Source organism: Neopsephotus bourkii, unplaced genomic scaffold (genome assembly GCF_033783945.1).
Source record: "Neopsephotus bourkii isolate Nb327-2 ecotype Australia unplaced genomic scaffold, CSIRO-AGI_Nbou_v1 NB_1648, whole genome shotgun sequence".
Lineage (NCBI taxonomy): Eukaryota > Metazoa > Chordata > Aves > Psittaciformes > Psittacidae > Neopsephotus > Neopsephotus bourkii.
Genome location: NW_026902122.1, coordinates 93,521 through 116,721, shown reverse-complemented (window position 1 = coordinate 116,721; position 23,201 = coordinate 93,521). Strand labels below are relative to the sequence as shown.

At 36.1% G+C, this 23,201-nt stretch overlaps 1 protein-coding gene and 1 pseudogene across 1 annotated transcript; one reads left to right on the top strand and one right to left on the bottom strand.

The window, feature by feature from the left end:
* Positions 1–520: 520 nt before the first annotated feature.
* LOC133223716 (T-cell immunomodulatory protein-like) lies at positions 521–22,533 on the bottom strand. Its single transcript, XM_061374672.1, has 8 exons — positions 22,320–22,533; positions 18,570–18,642; positions 17,054–17,199; positions 15,688–15,745; positions 15,030–15,104; positions 12,045–12,139; positions 2,974–3,035; positions 521–653 (listed from the first exon to the last, which is right to left on the bottom strand). Exons 1-8 carry the CDS (start codon positions 22,531–22,533, stop codon positions 540–542), a joined length of 837 nt encoding a protein of 278 aa, XP_061230656.1. The 3' UTR covers positions 521–539.
* A 206-nt stretch (positions 22,534–22,739) lies between these two features.
* LOC133223715 (phosphorylase b kinase regulatory subunit beta-like) overlaps positions 22,740–23,201 on the top strand; it is a 56,681-nt pseudogene continuing 56,219 nt past the window's right edge.

The window sequence follows — 23,201 nt, the reverse complement described above, 5'->3', positions numbered from 1 at the left end:
CTTTATAAATAAATTCAGTTTTTCTTCGGTCCAAAAGCCTTCCAGAATTTTCAATTAAAACCACTGAAGTTTTACCATGTTTCAGCAATATCTACAAGTAGTTTTAAATTAATTTACATGTTGGCAATATTAGTTTGTACAACTGAAGAATTTATGAATATTTATTCAATAACTTCTGAACAAGATTACAGGGAAAAAAAATAGTAACTAACTACATCTGATAAAAGTGACTTTGGCATTGTACCATGGTTCAAAGCAACAGTCCTTATGTGTGGTATTCAAATGTAGACATATGCGATGCAGAATGTACTGCGATAGCAAAGTTGAACTGAGTTTCATTTATTAATAATTATTCCCAGATATTTCAAGATTTACAGACAAACAGATACAACAGTTCAAAGTAAAAAAAAAACCGAAACCAAACAAATAACCCCCCCCAAAAAAAACACCAAACCAAAACCAAACAAACCTTTTAGACCTACATATCTTTATTTGTTCTTTGATTTAGAGTATTTAATCAAAACATGCAAAAGAAACATTCAAGATAGTTTAGAAGAACAGAACTCACCAAAATCTGCAAACACGGACTGTCCAACAACTTTCACACCACTAGGTGTTTTCTGAATTTTTTCAGCTTTAGAGAAGTTCCCATCCTATCAAACAGGACAAAGATGGAAGAAAAACTTAACTGCAGACTAAGGGATAAGATTTGACTTTTGAAGCAAAAGGCAATAAAAAAGTGCTGAAGCAGATAAAGAGACATCTCAGCTATGGAAAAAAATGTGCTATTTGAAATTTGGGACTGAATTTTTGTATTTCTAATCCTTCATGGAAACTTACGGAAATCCAGTAATAGTAATATTCAGATACTAATTGTCCATATATTTTGCTGTACTATGCAGAACAGATCGGGTTATTTCAGCAACACAATCTAAACCATAATTAAGCGATTGTGCATACTAATGTGTATTTATGCATACTGATGTGATTTTATAGATATGGGCACACAAAAACCCCAAAGTTGCACACCTGTTAAAAATAACTTCTGATCCTTCTGATTAGGAAATAACTTGATTTTACATTACGTCTGGTTTAGATCTCATTTTATATGTCTATTATTAAAACCTAGGTCTGCAGAGAACAATATTCCAATACTTCATCACAACAACAAAAGAGGAGTGTTGGCTAGATCCTTGTTTATCATAGACCTGGATCACAACTGAAAGAAAACCATTTAAAATGTTAAGTTTTCATAGACATTTGAGATGATGTAAGGCCCACTTTTCTAGTCATTGCAATCAGCTCATATCAAGTTCTCTGCACACAGGTATACATGAAGCCACTGAGACAAATGACAGTTTTGTGGATTTTGTGTAATTATCCATATTGCTTATTCATGGCATACTCCGTCTGCAGACTTCAGTGCTGCTGAAGATGCAACTCTGGAAACTGTTAGTACATGAATGTTTGACTATTTATCTTTACCTTGACATATGTTTTACAGTAACTCTGATGAGGAGGGGAGAGAAGCTGCAAATCATCTCCAAACAGAAAAGATGACCACGCCCTGTGCTCAGTTGGCCAGAAAAGCGTATGTCATACAGGCAAATATTTTTCAGTTCATTTTATGGTGCATCAGTACAACGAAATACATTGCCTATGTTTGTAGAGCCATTTAACAGCTTTTAATGGATTAATTCATATATTTTAAGACTGATATATATGCACATATGTTTTATATGTATGACATGTTTACTGTGTTGAATGATTCCATAAAATAAAATTCCTTCTTTCTAAACACAGGAAAATCTATGCATGCAAATTTTATCATGTAGGATAATATTTACAATATGTGAGTTTGGAAAATCAAAAAAATTTAAGAAAATTTTGAAAAAAAACTAACCTACAGGAGACAGGTCAAAAGCTTGTGTAATTACTAACATTTAATTCCGTAAGAATGAAATTAATCAAAGTAAAAAACTGTTCATTTTTTAAGTCTATATAAAAGCTAGAAATATAGAATTCATGACCTACTGCTGGAAAAAAAATAATAAAATGTGTCTAGTACAGCTTTCACTACTTTTCATTACTTCTGCCTCTCTTTTTCTTTTCCTCCTTTCCTCCACTTCAGCAGTTCTGTTGTCTGCTCTACAGTGACTCACTGCCATATAATGGATAAATTTTCAGACAAATAAAGCCTAAAAAACTAATTCCTTAACTAATAAGAAACATGTGAAACACCTCCTATTATAACAAACAAGTAAACTTTTAACATACACATGCTATGATTCTTAATTATAGTCCTTTTGGATAACAGATTTAATATAAAGGATACATTTAGTTTCAAATCAACTGATTTCATTAACTGTTAATAACAATGAGGTTCTTCACTAATCCCCTGCCCAAGTCAAGCAATACAAAAGCAGAATCTCCATAAGTAAATGAAAACAACCCATTGACCTATTGCTTCCCAACCCTAAACTGCATTTGTGGTGTTTGGTTAATGTAGAACTTGGGATTTTCTCAACTCTGACTTGCATACATACTGTAACTGTGAACTTCTGTCCACAAAATCTTATCCAAGACATGAAGTCATAGCTCTAAGAAAGCTTAAAAAAAATCAGCTCTTCCAGATAGTAAATAAAAAGAAATCTGATCAGCTGCTTTGTCATAAATTACCACGCTAAGTATCAGTAACCCAGAAGAGCTGATGACACAGCAGGAGTCCAGCTAAGGTGAATGAAGGCAGTCTGATTGAATTACTTAACAGTCACGTTAAAAAAATCTGCAGAGGAGCTTATGCTGGGAAAAACATCTCCAGTGATATTCTGGAGTCTAAATGAAATAGTGCAGTTAGTGCCTCAACATCAGTTCCACTCATTCCTGAAGCAATAAATATCAGGTAACTTTTTTCTTTTTTTTTTTTTTAAGCTTCTCTGTATTTCAACAGAATGATTGAGTTTTCACTCTTACCTTATTTACCCATGTCTCAAACTGAATGTTTTCTGAATTTGGTGACGTAGTAAGGAACAAATCTGTAAGGAAAAAGGTAAGAGAAATAAAACATTTAACATTAGACTACACACGTAAATATTTGATCACTTAATAAAGATATATTTAAAATGTATTACCTATAAGTTATAAATATATTAAACCCCAGTGATATTTAGATGTATATATATTAAGCAAGAAAGATTAAACACAAAAAAACCCACCTATCCCCTCCTCCAAAAAAACTCCAACAAACAAAAACCCCAACAAACAAAAAAACCCCATGCCACAACACCAACTATTTTTATCACCAGATACTATTCTGTATAATCAATATACATTTGGCACTATTCTGTATTTTATAGTTTCTGCACAAATTATGCATTATGAGCTATTAAGTGCTGGATATTATACATGCACACCGAAGAACATTTCTTAATGGTAAAGAGAGACAGACCTCAAAACTAGAAAAAAGTATACATATTTTTTACTTACTAAGAATATGATTTTTTTTACTTACTAAAAAAATAAAATGCTACCAAACATGTTTATAATCTGTGGATGCTGAATTAAGCAACAGATATACTGTTGACAAGAGTAGAAAAGGAGATGGAGAACTATTTCAGGCTTAACCCTAGTTTTGAGACACAGCCATTATGACCTCACTCCAGTACTGGTGAATTACTCGTAACAGTATGGATGGTTACTGTATATCACACACACATACATTTTGTAAAAGCATGTAACAGATTTGCAATGGATTTTTCTTATGCATTTGAAAAAATAAAAAGTTTTTTTTCTATTCTTAGTCTGAAGCACATATTACATCAGGTTTTCTTTGCCTTCCTCATTTAATCTGAATTTGTAGTAAGTGTAGAGAAATATTGAGAAATATGGCTGCACAGGGAATTGAAATAATGCAGGAAGGTAAGAAATAAGAGGTATATAAAAACCCAGATGTTGGGACCAGAATCAAAAGTATCTTTAAAATAAACATTAAACTAAGTTAAAAAAAAAAGGGGCGATGTCACACAATAAAACCAAAGACTACATTTAGCTAGCTGCAGTGTAGGAGGAATAAGTAAGGATACGAAAATGCAAGTCAAACTACAGAGCTAATAGAAATATGGTAACTTAAAACATTTAAACTGTTTACAATGTTCAGTATGTGGAGGTGCTTACAGATTTAACATCTTTGTTCAGCTGCTGTACAAACCAGGCACCTTCATGTGAACATCTGTTCCGCATTTTGAGAGAAAATAGAGCTATGTTTTCAGATTCTTATTAGAACTACAGGAAAATAGCAACAAAACATAACTATATGGAATCTGCTCCATGTTCTCTTCTGATTATTCTTGTTATTTTCCTTCGCTTCTGAGTGTTATAAAAACTGCTACTATTTATAGATGGAGGGTTCATTTCACTAATGACTGATTTGACCTTTCTGTTTAATGTCAGAGGGCTTTATTTCAGAATTACACTCCTCAACATCTACGGTTGTCTTTAGAAGCCACCAGGGTATGAGCAACATTCTTAAGTTACAGCTTGATTTCACATTTACGTGTAGGGAAGTAGGGAAAAAACTACAACTAAGTAGGGAAAAAACCACAACCAACCAACCCTTTTTTTAAAGGCAATCAAAATGCACAAAGTATTACCCGGCTAGGACAGGCAGACATGTACACTCCAAACATGCCTAAACATTTTTTTTTTTAATTAATGTGGCAGAACAGGTGTGTGTGCATGCTTTTTAACCAGAAGTTACTTGTGGATATGAGCTCGCCTGCTTGTATGACTCAGTACACATAAATTACGTGCTGATGCAAAAATCTCTGCATTTTAGTGTGCTGACAGCATGGGAAAGGAAACAATTGTGTCAAAATCATTAAATGTCATAAATCCTAAGGTCAAATAAAAGGTAATCTTCCTCTACCTACATCACAGACTGACCCACCAGTAGGAAAAAAAGTATTTAAAAGCTAGATTAAAAATTTTATTTACAGTTGTTTCAGTTGTATGTATACAATTAATTGTGCAGTAATTTTAATACGCACAATTTTGTGCAAAAAAGTTAGTGTAGTCAGTTTTATTTCTCTACAAGGGATCAGAAAGCCAAACCTGACCAACAGAAGCACAAAACTATTTGGTTTTTTGAGCAGGTAGAAAAACTCTCTACCATATCATATTCAGATTGGTTTGCAAGTTGGCATTAGTACAGTAGTAGAGAAAATTAATATATGTACTGCCTACCTAAATCTATATACGATATAGATAAAGTACCAATGCTAATGAGTTTGCTGTTCACTTGTTATGAATTTTCGGTGCTAGTTACACCAAAACCTACTAGTGAAGGAACCACTCCTTCCAGTAACAACTTCCTCTGAAAAAATTAAACAAAACAAAAAGACTTTATATGTTCCAAACAAGCTAATTTGTGTTTGCAAATTTTTAAATGTGCTTATAATAAATGAGGTTGTGAATTTACCCTGTTTTTCAAATGGGTCTTTCATAATTTAGTAAGTGGTTACTGGAACTATTTAGTAAAGTTGATGATAATTATAGACAATATAGGCACTAAAATCCCTTTCCTTATTAAAAATTACTATAGAAAGAATCCATATGTATTAATTTTAAAACATCACAGGGAAAAAAACTGTATTTATACTGAATAGTTATGCTTCTGAACAGGCAGAGCAGGTGGACATATTCCTCCGGTTTTTAGCACTTCACACATGAGTTTTCTTACAGAAACTCCTGTTTATTTTCAGAATAAAGGCAACGATATTGTTTCAAGCAATAGAAGATGACCATTCAGTGTTAAAGTGTGCTTTCAGAATCCATTTTCACATTCATGCTTTCTCAACAAAATGCTGTTTGAGGCATATCCAATTTACTTCTTACAAATAGTAAGTTATGAATTCCCACAAAAATATCGTATTAGTACCTCCTGGTGTACATATCAGTAAAAATTTTCAAACAGAATAGCTTTTGAGACCCTTCATACTTCTTTTAATTTTAAAATTAAAACTGTCAAGCAGATAACAAGTTGTTTTAGAAAGAAGAAAAGAAACAACAGGTCACAAGTTGTTTTAGAAAGAATGAGGAAAAGTTAAGTTAAAATAGCTATTCCTTTTCCCTAGAAGTCTCTGCTTGTTCTTTAATTTAATTCTCTTTGTAAGGCAAGCAATGAATAACAAAAGTGGTATTGTCAAAGTAGACCAATCTCAGCAGCATGAGCAGATGCAGATAATTTGGCAATTCTGGTTTCATCTCTTGAGCAGGAACTTCCAGTGGTACTGAACACTGTGCAGGACTAAGTGGGAAATACAGGTAACAGGAGATCATGTCACACAGAGCATTTTTTAATTAGAGATAACAAATCTGTAAATTATGAAAATAAAAGCAATAAAAACCAAAGAAAATGTTATAGAGACAGAGTGAGATTCTCTAAAATACATCTTATGTATCTTTCATGATACATTTTTGTCTCCGTTATTTGCTGTAAATTTTCAGGTAAGCTCTCATAATAGAGCTTAGAACAGTTAAGAAATTAAAAAATGTACCTGTTCAAGAAATGAAATACTGCTGTGGCATTACTTAGTATTTGTTCTGGAGGAAAAAAAAAAAAAAAAAAGGTAGGTGGCAAAAGCAGAGAGAGCAATTTGACTTCAAATACATACACACAAAGTTTTAAAATGCCACTCAAGTTTTAAAAGGCCAGCTCATTTGTTTTCAAACATAATGAAAGTGGTTATTTTATTAGAGAATAAATGCAGATCTATTGCATTAAATAAGCTTTAATTATAATATAACATGCAGAGAGTCTACAAGCTTCCATCAAGAGGAAACTCATCAAAAATATAATCAGTGTATGACATCAAGCATTGCCATGTCTTCAAAATTCAGGTTTAAATGGTTACAACAGAAATATCACCCATGATTTGAATGACTGGTAGAGAAGAAAATTATCTACATTTATTTAACTTAGTAAGAATTAAAAAGAAAACACACTGTAAATGTTCTGGTATATTAGGTTTCTAGATTCCCAATGCAAAACACTGTAAGAAAATTAACTATCAGAAATAATTAAAGAGACTAGCAATTAGCTTATAGCAAGCTGTTTCTGATTAATGTTTTTTCCACTTAAGCTTTCCCAAAATCAAATTTATGATTTTTCCTTCATTTTATATAAACAGTTCCTGAGTTATCTGCAATTATACACACCATGTGCTAGTGCTCAACACAAGGCAGGTTGTAAAAGCAGTATTTCCAAAATTTGGAATCATGTAACCAAATAAGACGGATTTAATACATTAGCTATTTTTTTTAGCAAGGATACATTGCCCAATGTACAGTATGATGTTACAGTATGAGAGTCACAGTCCAAGCCAGTTTGTCTCACACATCTTATCTGCAGTGTCATGGCCTGAGTTTTTGTTAGGAGGCTTGTAACTTTGAATGCATACAAATTTATTGTTTGATAATAATTACTTAGGAAAAAAAGATTAAGTACTACAATTTTGGCTTAGAAAGACTGCATTACCCCTAAATGAACATCTGATATTTTAAGGTGTTTGAAATAGAAACAATCAAGTTAACTTATTCAAGTTAACTAATCAGAAAAAAACTTAGATGTAACAAAAATAATTGCTATCTTAAAGTTATATACTGTACTAATACTTAACTCATGCAATGTACATTTTTCAGTTTGAGGACATGATGTTTGTAAGAAAGACCTCTTGAAGAGGTTGCTTTGGAAATGCTCACCTGGAATTTCATGCCCTATAAAATACACCTGCTGTTAATCTGTTCAGACAAGCCTATTATTACTAGCTTAAAGATTGTTTTCTTAAGCTAGCTGTCAAAACCAGCTCATAACACATGTAAGTATTACTATCCTATCAAGAGCCACAACAGTATGTTCTTATTTTTCAGTCTCAGTTCACATACAGAAAGTCACATTGAAGGTAGGCAGGCTGACTACACCATTTCCAGACTTCCTTTCCAACCTCAGCCATTCTGTGAACTAGGTACTCCTCCCTGGAGCAACACGTTTAATATACATGCAGAAAACACTTGAAAATGTTTCATTTACTTCATCTTTACCTGTAAAGCACATATAAACCCTTTGGTAAAAATTTCATACTGAAAATTTTTGCACAGATTAAATAAAATTTCTGGCCTACTCAAAATTATTTACTGATTTAAAAATTTTAAAAGTCAAGATTTCTACATGAGGATGCTTTAAAAAAAAAACAAAAACAGCAGCATCATTATCATCTGAAACAGCCTAGGTTTTATCTCACCAAGAAAGATTAGTATTATCTTTGTTCTGTTTAGTGGATTTCTGCATTAGAAAGTCCTTACACAGTTAGGCTTTCATGAAGCACTGTTAGGGATTAAAAACATCTTTATGAACATGTTCTTATATAATAAAAACGTAACAATTCAACTTTATTTTTATCTGGAGAGAAGCATGCCAGTTAAAAGCTCTCTTTTGAGGGTTTAATACCAGCAGGTTGAAAATGGGTTAGACAATAAACCAGCAAAAAGATTCAGCCCTGAGAGGATTTTTTCTTTTTTGATGTCAAGCACTCTTTAAATCTCCCAAGCTTTTTATAATGATAGAGTTGCCAAAAATAGTCCAGCTAAAATCATGGAATTGGCTGCATCTATTACAGAAAACAAAGAGCTCCAAAACATTGCAGAATATTAGGAAAAGGTCTTAACAAAAAACCAACCCAGAAACCCAGCGACTAAAGATGGCATATTCTGGAGGTTTGATTTTCATCATGTAAGAAAAACAACAAAACAGTGTATCAATTTTAGGTATAACTATATTTTCATATTCATAAATAGTATCATTGCCTGTGAGCAAATACGCTGAATCTTTCAATCAAAACGTACCACAGCAGCATCAAATGGACAACAGGATTTCACCATGCAGACTGTTCCCCTGCATCCACATCAATGCCTGCCTCTTAATTAATATAATTAACCCATTCTTAGTCAAGTTTTGTTCCAACTCAAGAATGGTAGCGCAGGTGAATACCAAGACAAAGAATCCTCTTCTTTTCACTAGTTCTACCTGAACCAACCTGTAAGTAATAGACTCCTCTGAGAAATAACAGTATGATTCACACTCGTCTTTCCTTTTGTAGTTAGGCTGCACTGCCCCAGCTAAGCTGACAAGGAACAAAACTAAACAAAGATGAGGGCATTTAGCAATCTTCTGAAAAGTCTATACAGTCTGCAGAGCAAGACAGAACTAAGCATAGGCATACTAAAGTAATATCAGCACCTTATTTTGGCCCTGTTTGGCAGAGCACATTTAGAATCACAGCACTGCCAGTACTGTATAGATATTTATATACAAAGATGGGGGGTTGTTTTGCTTTGTTTTTTTAATTTACATCAACTGACTCCTTTTATGACTACTGCTATGAGTCACCTGCCCCACTCTGTACAAACACAAATTAAAGGAGACATGGAGAGAACATTAAACGGGTATTTTTTGGGAAAGGCACAATGAAACTCAAGGTACAATTTCATGCTTGGTTAAAGGCAGGCTACAGCTACTGCTACTGAAAGAGAAGTCAACCTTCTCTGTACTTACATTAGCTCTGGCAATCCTGAGGCTGCACAGGAAGCTAGATCAGCTTAGCTCCAGTGAAAATGAATTGCATTCCCTGCCAGCCATGGTTCTTGAGCAGTTACTATAGCTGATTTGAGGGAACTGCCATAAATGTGTGGACAGGACCAGATGACTAGTGGCTTATCTTCTTGAAAGCAGGTAGTTTTGCAATAACTTTTTGGTCATGAAATGTAAGATATCACTGATAAGCTATTATTTTTTAGCAACATGTGCCTTGTGTACAGTTGGTCCAATTTTCATAGGGAGAGCAAAAAAACCCAGCAATCTACCATTTCCATCTTGGAAGAAAAATATTATTTTAAAGAAAATTATTATTATGTTCTCAAGTTTTCTTCTCAGAATGACTTATTTTCATAGAAACTTTTATTCATATCTTGATATACGAATATAGATGGGAATCTATAAAAGCTCCTAGCATTCCCCACACAAAGATTCAGACTTTCTTTTCTGCTTCATAGAGGAACTTCCGTATGTAATTAGCACTCACTGGAACTCTCTGGACATTCTTTAGGCTGTTAGCTGCCATAAAAACCTGTGTACTCTTGCAAAAATTGCTCAATCTGTGATTGATCTTTGGAAGCAAATTTGAGTTCCTATCTTTACCTACCTACGAGTTTAGATTTAAATATATTTATCTTCAAATGCTACTTGGAATGTTCATCTATGCTGCCCATGCCACTAAAATAAAATTCCAAAGTGTTTTTAGAACTAGATGTGTTAGAATTGCTTATAACCTTACACTCATTAGGGTAAGCAGCTGTATATTTAATTTTCCAGTTGGAATTTCCACTTGACAGCTTCATGCAGCAGTGTGCCAGAACTAAATATTAAGGTTTATCTATGAGCTAAAGCAATTAATTTAATCCCCAACATTTATAAGCATCTTAATTAAAATTATGGACTCTTTCCTCTCTTGTTCCCATGCTACTAAATATGACAAAAAAATAAACTCTTTCCAAAATTACCATATATGAATTAACATACATTGCACATCTAGCAGAAGATAAAGCATTTCAGAACTGATTTACTGTGGGGAAAAAAAATGATTAACACAACAATTAAATGTGCTTGGAGGTCTGAACCAGATATTTAAGTGACAAATAGAATCATAGAATAGTTAGGGTTGGAAAGGACCTAAGATCATCAAGTTCCAACCCCCCTGCCATGGGCAGGGACACCTCACACTAAACCGTATCACCCAAGGCCTCGTCCAACCTGGCCTTGAACACTGCCAAGGATGGAGCATTCACAACCTCCCGGGGAAACCCATTCCAGTGCCTCACCACCCTAACAGGAAAGAATTTCCTCCTTATATCCTATCTAAACTTTTTTTTAACCCATTACCCCTTGTCCTATCACTACAGTCCCTAATGAAGAGTCCCTCCCCAGCATCCCTATAGGCCCCCTTCAGATACTGGAAGGCTGCTATGAGGTCTCCACACAGTTTTCTCCAGGCTGAAGAGCCCCAACTTTCTCAGCCGATCTTCATACGGGAGGTGCTCCAGTCCCCTGACCATCCTCGTGGCCCTCCTCTGAACTTGTTCCAACAGTTCCATGTCCTTTTTATGTTGAGGACACCAGAACTGCACACAATACTCTAGGTGAGGTCTCATGAGAGCAGAGTATAGATTCATTGTGTTAATTGAAGGCTAAATTGCATTGTGTATTTCCAAAAAGCCCCCATCCAAAATTAGAATAAAAATACCCAAACAAAAACCAAAGTAAAACCACAACCACCAAAGGAAGAATACAGTTTAACTGCAACAAGAATAGTTGTCTACAGTACTTGTTTTTGAACACTGAATTGTAAATAGCTTATTGGATTGCTTGTATACTAAAAGAAGAATAAAGACTGACATGTTATTTTCTTAGTGATAGAATTAACAACACAAAATAGAATGAAGTCATATTGAGATTTTCAAGAAACAAATTCTAAGTCCAGTCTTAAAAACATTCTTCTGAACAAACTACAAAACTATTTTCAGATTCAAGATGAAGAAAATGCAGACCTGCTTTCAATTCCAATTCCATTGCGAACTAAATTAGTACAGCATGAGGAAGCGGAAAATGCTTTAATGGCAAACACAAAACAATTCAGAGCAGTAACTGGAATACCAGCTCCAATTAAATTACCATCAAGAACTAGAAGATGTTACAGGTTCCTAATTTTGGTAGTTACTGTTTTAAAACCCAGAATTTTCAAACCACCGGTACTAAAATAAAATAATTTAAAATAAGAATTAAAAAATCAGAAGTAGTGAAGTCATATTCATTACAGCATTCCAGAAGTGACTTCTTACAACCATCATAAGATATTAGAAGGAAACTGATATACATTACATTGTATACTTAGTGATAAATATTTTTAAGGAATGTATTTAATGTTTTTAGGACTTACCAGCAGTGAAGTCATTATTTAAATCTATAAACGCATGAGAGTGTGGTATATACATTTTACTTTGAGTTTCCAATGCAGCATGCCATGATAAGTTCCTATAGACAAGAATAAAAAGCAATGCATTTCATCAGTGCTGAGGGATTGCTAATTGTAACAGACTTTTTTTTTTTTTTTAATTTGAAACTTTAAATAAAATTGAACAGAAACCATGTTCTCCTAATACTAAGCTAAAATTCCTACTTAGCTTACAGTATACTAAGTGAGTAGCATAATTGCTTGAAAGGTTCTGAGAAGGATGATTCATAGTTCAGGGGTTTCAGTTAGATTTTATTAATTTTCTAAAGGATTTTTTTTTTGTACAGAGAAAATTGTCACTTCCACAAAACGAAATTTAGTGCCTAGACTTCAACTGTAAATCTTGAGACAGTGATCACTATCCTCCCTAGTTTCCTGAAGCAGTTTTATTACCAGTACTTCTGAAATCAACTTTAGGATTAATAAAGATGAGCAAAAATGGACACAATCACATGCTGTTAGAGCAGCTCATTGCTGCATGTAATTGGACTTTATTTGCAATCACTTAAAAAAAATCAATACAAGAATTAAACTCTCACATTTTGATGACCTGCAGGCTAATTATGCCATTTCCCACATAGGCCATACATTTATTTATAAACATACTTGCCCTGATGGTTTATGCTCTAAAAATGACTGAACTTCTACCAAACCTTCCTATTAGCAGCACATTGGAATATAACAAATTGTCAAAAGTCACAGCGGTTGAATCATCAGATCAGTTACTTTCAGAGTCCTTAGCTAATACACTCAGAAAAATCTCAATACAGAATCATAGAATAGTTATGATTGGAAAGGACCTTGAGATTATCTAGCTCTAACCCCCCCTGCCATGGGCAGGGACACCTCACACTAAACCATGTCACCCAAGACTAAACCATGTCACCCACGAATATGCACTATACAGTAGCAGGACAGTGACAGGACTACAATCTAGAATCCTTTCTTTATTTCAGTGACATTGTATACATATTACTGATGTTCTAATGACTTTCAAAATGAGCTCGTGACTCATTTATGGTAAGAAATGAAAATGCTTCTGATTACCTCCCAGAGATCATAGAACTTAGTCTTGAAAATGCTTAAAAGAATCACTTAAAGAAATAACTAAATATTTTCTATAGGCTTTTCCATGCATTCCATTCTGAAGGTAGCCAAGAAAGTTACATAGCTCTATAAATTTTAAAATGTTTTAGATTAAAAATAGAAACATTCTAAGCAGATGACATAGAACTGTTGTCCAGATAACTGCTTATGCTGTTATCTATAACACTCAAGTCTTATTGAGCTGTAATAACTAACTTGTATCTCAATACTACTGAAAGGATTTCTTCAACAAAACAGAACAAATCTCTCAACTTTTTCCACATCTTCAAAAGTTCATAAAACTTTTCAATATATAATCATTGCAAGGTGTTCAGAAACACCCTTGTCAATTTGAAACCTGGGTTCCATAAGCAATCAATTAAAATAAGAGTAATGGTGATAAAATTCAAGGTGGGATTAAAGATCAAAACCATATTGCCAACACTGCTGTAGTTGCAATTTACACATCTAGATGTTGTTTACCCAATGCCACTTCTGAACCATCTTGATGGGAAGGAAAATAGCCAGCCAGGAACAAGTATAGATTAACGAAACACATTGATGGGTGTGGGGTGGTTAAAGCCTTATTTCAACATTTTTAAAGGGCCATGGAAATACACAGCAGAAAGCCGATACATTGTTGCCACAGAGACAGCACAGTCATCTTACTGATTGCTCCAGTAGTAACAGAATTCTTCTTGAAACAGTACCTAAAGGAAGCCACATAGGAATGCAAAGGTTTCTTAACACACCTTTGCTTTTAAAAGAAGTATTAAGTGTTGACTTTAAGCAAACCCAAAAAAGCTGTGCGGCCAAAGCCTGGATTTCTCCTGAAAGGCATGGAGCTGCAGGTTTCTGTTAAGGCTGCTAAGTAAAATCAAAACAACCTTAATAAGTTCCACTTAAAAGCTGCAAAATAGCAAGCCAGGAGATGCAAACTTCTTCAAACAACCATTTTAAAGGCCCAATCTTCTAAGAAAACAAGCCTAGTACCTAATTTTTCCAGTAACTCACTGGAAATTATCTGTTACCAGTCAAAAGCAAATAGTTCAAAAAGAAAATGTTGAGAGTAGTTTTCATATTCTTCATAAAGCTAAGAACAATGTGTTTATTTTGACATTTGCAATCCGACTCTCATCCTAAAAATTTCTGCTCTTTTGAGTACATTCTTTAACAACTAAGAGAAAAATCCTTAAATCAGGGAAAGAATTCTAGTTCAAGTATCCTCTCTTTAAGGCTTTTTTTCTTTTTGAAAGAACTCCCAACCCACAACACTATTAATCAAGTTCTTGCTTACAAAAGTCCAAGACTGAACATATGCAAAGTTCAGTTTGGCAACAGTCACAGAAGATGTACAAACCCAAATTTTTAGTTGTTAAGAAAAAAAAATTAAGGTCATCTGGTTCAATAATTAAGCTTTCACTAACTCAAGAGTCACACCAATTAGTGTTGTAATTGCTCTCAGAAGCCAAAGCTTTCTCTTCTTTTAATCAGATTACAAACTTTGAAAGCAGTATCAGGAAAACTGAATAGAATGTGAACTGTCCTGCCCTAGGGTCCAGTAGCGTGTTTACCAAATAACTTATAACTTCTTTCCAAAAGACAGATCTGAAGTTCTTCGGCATCTTGCTCAATATTAGAAATACTGCTTCAAAAATTAGATGCAGAGTGCCACAGAATGTTTAAAGATACACATGGAAATGAGAAAAGATTCATGCGTTTGCAGTTCCAGTTAAAACATGAGCTTTATGCCTCTAAGAACAGAAGTAAATGCACAATGTTTAACTTACAAAATTTATGTAAATAAACAAACACTTAGCTTACCCGCCTATCAGTATCTGTGGCTTACTTGAATCACTTGTCACACCAAAGACATCAGGAATCAAGTCTCCATTAAAGCTGAAAACGCAAAACTCTTTCAGTATCACTTTAGCCATTATAGGAGTTGAAATTAACTGTTCTTAAGTTAACTTGAACTTGTTTAGCTTTTTCCCTCCAAGTAATGATGACTTTCAGCTGTGTACCCTTTCCGAATTTTGGCTCTCGTCTGAGGGGCTGGTAGCTGTACGCTTCTTTCAGTACTTTACACTATGCAATACATTTGATTTTCCAGCTGTATTTTCCAACCCCCCTCTTCTGTCCAGCATTTAACAAAGAAGTAAGCGCACTGTGAAAGGGATTATTTGCTCAGTCTGATAAATCAGTAGGGGTTTCGCTTTACAAAACTCAACAAAAACTGAATGGCTATTTTTCTGCATAAAACAGAGTACTAAAATTAAAATCCAGTTACCATTGCCAGGATGATGTTATAGACAAGACTTATAAAGATGGCTTGTGTTTTGTCATCTTCTGTTACACCACTCGACATTACAAATACAATGCTACTCTTAAAGAGCATGTGTTCCTAGTTCCAGCATTAAAACATATTTAAGTTGCTCAGTCACCATTACAAATGCTTTCTAAAAAAGTAGGTCATACTTACTCCATTACTAGAGGCTCATCATGAAAAGTCTTATTTAACATAGTTTTATGGTTAAGATCTGAAAATAGAAAATATTACTTTGATTCAGTTACCACTATCCTATTACATTTGTGTTTTTAACTTAGATGTAATTCTTCTATCAATTCACAACTGCAACCACATAGGCAAATGAAACTGAAATAGTTGGGCTGAAGACAGTCTAAAATTTAACACAAGGCCTCTGTTTAACATTTTTTCACTGTAAAAGCCATACTTAAATCATATACACTGAGTGTCTGAAATAAGAATTAAAGGTAGACTGCCTAAATGGGAAGTGAAGATTTTAAGTCCTATTCAGGTTATAACACCTCTGGGTTCACTTTTACTTGTAATCCAAACTCCTTGCCACATCATCTGTGTTTCCTTCATCTCTCCATGTTTCTCTTCTCTCCAGTTTCCATATTTTAGGACAGTACCCTCTATTGACTTAGCTGTCATACTTCCATTACCCAAGCAGGCACCATATTCCTTCTCAGTAACCTCACTACATACCATTCACTGCCTGAATTTTTTACCTCTGACTCCTTTTCTAAGCACCATATGCTCATTTGTGCCTCTCACAATATTTGATTATCCAGAAGCAAGACAGTAGAAATTAATTCAAATCCTTCACAATCTTCCCAGTGCTACAGATAACTCCTATTTTCTTAATCCTTGAATCAGTGCACTTTCCCAGGGTGCTTTTTCCACCTCCGATTAAAGCCAGAAGCAACAGTATCTAATACCATCACTTGCCTGAGCTGTAAATATTTTATAACACAGTTGTTTATAATAGTTATTACTTAGTTTTTGTGGATTTAAGAGTATCTGCTTTTGCTTTCCATCCTCCTTGACACCCAGAACTCTTCCCAAAACCATTTCCTTGCAAAGTTGACAAAAAACAGATTTCAAGAGTTCACACAGGTCATGACTCTACCCAAAGACAGAATCAGCTATATCTATTTATTTAGGCATGATATTTTTGAAGTTCATGAACTAAACTTTACAGCAGGTTCTCAGCACATTTTAAATCCAAGATAAGAGATAATCTTTCTGAGGCTGACATGCTCTGTGGTGAAGCCACAGGAAGCAGCTCTTCAGTTAGTAGGTCACTGCCAAACTGTAATAGTTTGGATATGCCTTTTGCTCAATAGAGAAAGAATTTGGCTTTGTTTTCTTTCCTTAATTATTGAATACAGTTTAACAGCAAGACAACAGCAAGGTATGAATCCCTATTATAGCTGTTAAAACAACCACTACCCTGCAAAATGAGTTTTAACTTTCTGACAACACTTTGAATTATTAGGAAGTCTATTAATCTTATTAATAAGCAGTTTCAGCAACTCACCTAATGTTTGGTTGTGCCCCCAGAAAATAAACACCGAAAGTTCATCGCTGCCATGATTTTGTGCCCGGGTAGTCAGGAGGACATCCATTTGTGAATCACCATCATAATCTCCAGGAACTACGCTGGTTATGATAACACTGAGAGATCTAGAATTTAAAGCAAACAAAAAGCCCACATGCAAATGACTGAATGGTAATTGAAATTGTATTTGTGCGTTCAAAGGCTTGCTTTTTTATCCCAATTGTTATGAGGTGGTCCAGTACAATCTCAGTTTTCATAAAGGCTGTATCTATTGCAAAAGGAACTTTAAATCAATATTCTGCAGGCTGTCCTCCTCTAAGGAAGGAAGACGTTAGCTCTAAGCTTTGGCTAACAGGCATTCCTCAGCCATATATTGCTTGGTAATGCTGTATAGACTTCAGCAAACCTTCATTTGTTGTAGAACCAGTCTTCAAAAATGTGTTGTGGTTGCATTCCAAGAGCAAGACCATAACACAACGGGAGCCATTTAAACAGCAGGAGTCAGACAGGTAGCAGGATCTTTTTTAAGACAATGTCATCACCTCCTATCTTCTGCCATGTCCTGCCTCTCCTCCCTAAATTTATTTGTTCTTTCTATCTTTTTTTACTTGGTTACCCACTCAGACTGTTTTACACATGCAAACATTGATCATTCTGTTAAGAATTAGAAGCAGATAATTTGTAACTCACTAAACAAATTAGCTCCTTCCAAAATAGGAGGGAATAAATAAAAATATACAGAACTATAGAAGATGAAGCTGAGCTACACGAGCAGTTAAACTATTCATAGACAAAATACTATTACTAAGCATTATTCATAAGCGGTAACATATCCTGTAATATTCTTATGGTTAAACTTATACATATGTACATAAACACACAGACTGTTTCACATTTATTAAAAAACGATGCTTTTTTAAAAGCCGTATCTAAAGGTTAAAAGGGAAACACAGAAATACCAGAACACCATTCTCCCTATCTCTTTCTAAAGCAGATGACATCGCCTTGATTCTATTAGTAACTAGAGCAACTAAAAGAATTTCCCTGAAAACACATCTTGGAACAGAGACTAATACTATCTGACAAAAAGACCTAAACTGTGACATGGAATAATGGTTAGCTTTGCTAGGAAATAAAAGTACCAAAAAAACAGGTCAACTGCAAAAATATTCCAAGATATTGGTATTTTTAATAGTATTTAAAGGACCAAAAAAAGAAAGATAGAAATTCCATAAACTTAATATGAATGACAAACTTGTCTCCACAAATTCTGTCACCTGACCTACAAAATCCAAACAAATCAAGCCAAAAACCTATCAGGAAATTAATTAGGAAACTGGTCAAAGAAATGGAGCTCTAAAGGCAAGTTGAACAACACAGTCAAACAGATAACAGCAGCACAGACAATTCTAGTCATGTTCCCACTGACTGCAGATATGCATGTTCAAGAAAACCAGACACTTCCATTATTTCACCATTGCATATCAATACTTACTTCATTGGTAACCTAACACGGGGCTTGAAGTAGGGCTCCTTTTGGTCAGCCAAGAAGATAACCAACTCATTTCCTGCAAAAGTAAGCAAGACAATGAAAAAAAGAGGCCAACTCTTCTGTTCTTACATAAAAATCTCCACATTTAAAAAAGCTATGCCACAAATAGTCATTTTTTATATTTTATGACAAAAATAGTCATCAAAACCTTTAAAAGACTTCCTATATAACAATTTTCTCCTCATTCAAAAGGAAGCAAAAGGAACACTTCTTCAATACAACCTATAAATCTAACTGCATCTCAAAGGAATGCTATTATCAAGAATACGCATTGGGGCTTAGGGTTAGACCTTCCTCTCTGTTAAGTGTATAGCTTCCTGTAACAACTTAATAAACATTACCTGTGGAAAAGCAACACGCATTGGTTCTACGCAAATCATTAAAAACTAATTCAAATGAACTCTTTTAATATTGCCTCTGACATAAGAGCATCTGATACCCCTTTCCCAACTCAGCTGACAAAAGCGCTTTAAGTAAAACTCACAGAAGTAAATGTCCTGGGTTTAGCAGTAGCAGTCAAGGAAAAGGGGAGGGAGCGAGTGAACGAGCTGTCTGGCTGGGTTTAAATCACGACAGTAACCCAGTTTTCTGCAGCATTTCCTCAACTGGAGGCAAAGACAGAATCATAGAATCAGAATACTTAGGGTTGGAAAGGACCTGAAGATCATCAAGTTCCAACCCCCCTGCCATGGGCAGGGGCACCTCGCTCTAAACCATATCACCCAAGGCCTCATCCAACCTGGCCTTGAACACCACCAGGGATGGAGCATTCACAACTTCCCTGGGCAACCCATTCCAGTGCCTCACCACTCTTACAGTAAAGAATTTCTTCCTTATATCCAATCTAAACTTCCCCTGTTTAAGTTTTAGCTCATTACTCCTTGTCCTATCACTACAAGCCACTATCATTTAATAATTTCAGGAAGATCAAAGTAACAGCCCATCTTTTATACTGCACAAATAATTGTATTTCAGGAAAGGAAAAAAAAAAATTTGAACAACGAAATTATTTTCAGTCAGTAAATCACAATACGTCCGTGCTTGCTTCTGTAAGTAAAACAGTAATTCACAGCTAGAGAAAAAAAACAACAACCCAAAATCAAAAACACAACTTTTTTTTACTCATCCTTTACTGCATTTGTTTTCTGCATTTCCAAGAAACTCACCTGTAGCACCACAAAGTGCACAAACTAGGTTACCTAACCAAAAATGATTCTACACTCTGAACTTGAGCTACCCTAATATAAGAGCATCGAAGACAAGCTTCCTGGCTATGACAAAAAAAAAAAAAAGAAAGAAAAAAAAAGGGATAACTGCCATAAACATATTTGCCAAGGGGAATATGCCAACAAATGAGCAAATGAAAACAAACCCTTTCAAAATGGTTTGGGGCAACTACTGCAGTTCCATCTGGCAAGCTAATAAAACCTGGGTTACGCTACACATTCACAGATTATTGAAAAAGCTGGCACAAAGCAACATGAGGAAGCCTGCTGCTGGTTAAGCTTTTGATGGTAAAGCTATGGTTTGATTACTAAAACTCGTAATTCCGATTCTACACTACAGACTTTCACCTGCCTTTGTACCATCTCTGTAGTAATGATGATGATAAAGCAGCAAATGTGTTTTTACACATACCAGGTTCCAAGTCAATTATACCACTCCAAAATGATTTTTATGGTCACTAAAAACAGATTTATGAAAATGTCAGCTCAGTGCCCATCAGCAGTCAAAACAAACTGACCAGGGGAAATTATTAGATGAACAAAAAACAAAATTACTATGCTGCTACATCAGTTCACAGCGCACACAACCTAGATGCTGTTTGTAGTTCTTGCCCTTTCATCTTAAAAATAACACAGAACAAAGGAAAAAAAGTACACAGAAGGGTATGAAAAAAGGGATCAGTTTCCATGCAAAAAACAATAACATAGATTAAGTCTGAAAATCTGAGTGAGGATACCATAGAGGTTTTTAAAATTCCCCAGTGAAATGCAGAAGCTGAATAAGGGAACAATCTGTCCTGTACTATCAGAAGAGGCATCAAACACAACTGTAAGGTGGTAGGTTGAACAAGCAAACAACAAGAGTTTCTTCACTTATCCCCATTTTGTACATAGACTTGCAAAACAGGGAAGTGTATGTACATTTCTTCGCATACTTTTAGTTTTAAAAATTGATTAAACCCAGGGCTCAATGACAAGTTTGAATTGCTCTTCTAATAAGATACTTCTGGATCCAGATCACCTCTTATGTTGAACTAGTTTATCCTCTCCTACAAAACTCTGGGTGCAAACTGATTTTTCTTTCACCTATCAGAGCATATGGAACATTACTCTCATTCAAGCAAAGTAAGTCAAGATCAGAACAGTAACATAAATACAGCAAAAGGCCCAAAACATCACTGCTAATTCTTTATTAAGGGTTAGGATTATTAGGACTGGGCTTCTTTACCAGCCCATTACTACTCAAGGTCTAGCATTATTCCCAACACTCACTTCTTCAGCACTACTAAAAGAGTCAGCTATCATTTATTCTACTACTTAGAATTTCCTGTTACATTTTGTTTAAAAGGTATTCTGTATGTTCTTCAAGCTACTTTTTGACAAGACTTAAACGATGAAGAATAACGTCATCAAGTAGGTTATGCTGGTGTGCAGAAGCAAAGATGAAACCATGAGCTTTGTTTCTAAAACTTTTAAACACATTTCTATATGTGTTTTCTGAAAGATAAAAAAAAAAATAAATCTCTTATCACTGACATTCATTTTAAATCTAATCTTTTGCTGTGTTTTTGCACAGGAGCATTTTTAAGGAGACATGAATTTGAATATCTCAACTAAATGAATATTCACCCATGCTTTATTAAGCCTACATCAAGACCCATTTCTGAGATTGAAGGAATATAAAAAGGTAAATTTGAGAAGAAATTTCTTATCTTAATGTGTAACTTCAAGTTAGTAAAATAATCCAAAATTAGCATTTGCAGATAACACCGCTAATAAGTGGGATAACACAAATGATAACTGATTAGAAGCTCTGATTTGAAGCTATATCTGAAACTTTAACAGAAATTCCTGGCAGACAACAGCCGTGTAGAACAAATTTATTTAGCCTTCCACTTTGACACAATGCTTAAGGTAGAATAACATGCAATTTATCTTCTTCACAACTGTGAAATGTAGATCTTTTTCCAGAAATACTGTGAAAGGAGAAGACAAAAACTAATTTGTGGCCATTCAGCTCTGTAGGATAAAATCTTCAATTATTTCATTAAAATAAATTCAACTTAAAGAAAAATATTTCTTTCTTTAGATGAAACCGTATTTGAGTATAAACCGAAAACGTCTTTTTCCATACAGGAAATCTCATGCGTAAATCAAATGTCAATTTTAGTCTTGGATCGCTACACTTGCCCCCAGCCACACTGCGGACAGATTAAGCACTGAAGACGTGCTGCACTACAAGGCGAGAAGAACAACAGCCGGACATTTATGGAACCGAGGGTCACTTGCGCTGGAAGGGTTCCGTCAGGGTCTTCGAGCCCCGCTCCTCAGGGGACAGCTCCCGCCGGCAAAGTCCATGTTCACCCAGAACGCATTCGTCAAATAAACAACCGGAGCCTCCCCGCGAGCCCGGCCTTCCCCAGAACGACGCCGGTAACGCCGTCGGCCCCGCTCCCGCCCCACTCACCGCCTCTCAGCACAAACAGGTCCGTCTGCTTGTCTGAGTTAAAGTCGCCGAATGCCGCCAGAGTCCCGTAGGCCTCCGGTCCGAAGAGCTGGGCAGTGACGTTCTGCAGAGCCTCGCTGGGTCCTGCCAGGGCCAGCAACAGAGCTAGGCCCAGCCCAAAGCAGCAACAACAACAACAGCGGCAGCGGCCGCGGCCGCCGCCGGCGCTCGCCATCCTGCAGCACCCAAGCCCAAAGCCCCACTCCCTCCCGCCTCACTTACGGCAGCACGGGGGCGTGCCCGACACAACAGCGGCTCAGTTCCGGGACTGACCCGATGGCTTTGCGACAATAGTGTGACGGCCTCCGCTGGTTTCTTTACGGCTGTCGCCAGTAGGCACGCGGGGGCCGCTGTGTGGATAGGTCTGTGCGAGCGTGAGGCGGGAGCCTCTGTCCCGACGAGAGCTCAGTGGCAGGGGTGGCGGGTCCTCACCGGCATAGCGGCGACGGCGACGGCGGCAGCCCATATGGCTGACGTGAGCTGGAAGATGTTGGAGCTGCGCGCTCGCTCTAAACGTTCAGGTGTGACCTCTTTGCTTGCTTGCGAGGAGCTCCGGGTTCCCTCTTCTCGCCAGCTCCACCGCAGTTCTTCGCGCCCCAGGAGGTTTTGGCCGACTTCGTCCTTGTGGCTGTCGTGCCCGGCGCGGGGCGGGGGCGGTTTCGCGGGGTTGTCCCGGCGCTGCCATCCCCCCTAGGGCAGACGCTCGGACCGGCGGGGCCTCCTGCCGCCATGCCCGAAGGGCGGTCGGGCCTCCCGCGGTGGCGAGCTATAGGTGGCTCGCAGGCCGCTGTACAGGTGGCTAGCTCTTACAGCCGTTTTTCAGCTGTTTCTAAGGTTGCCGAA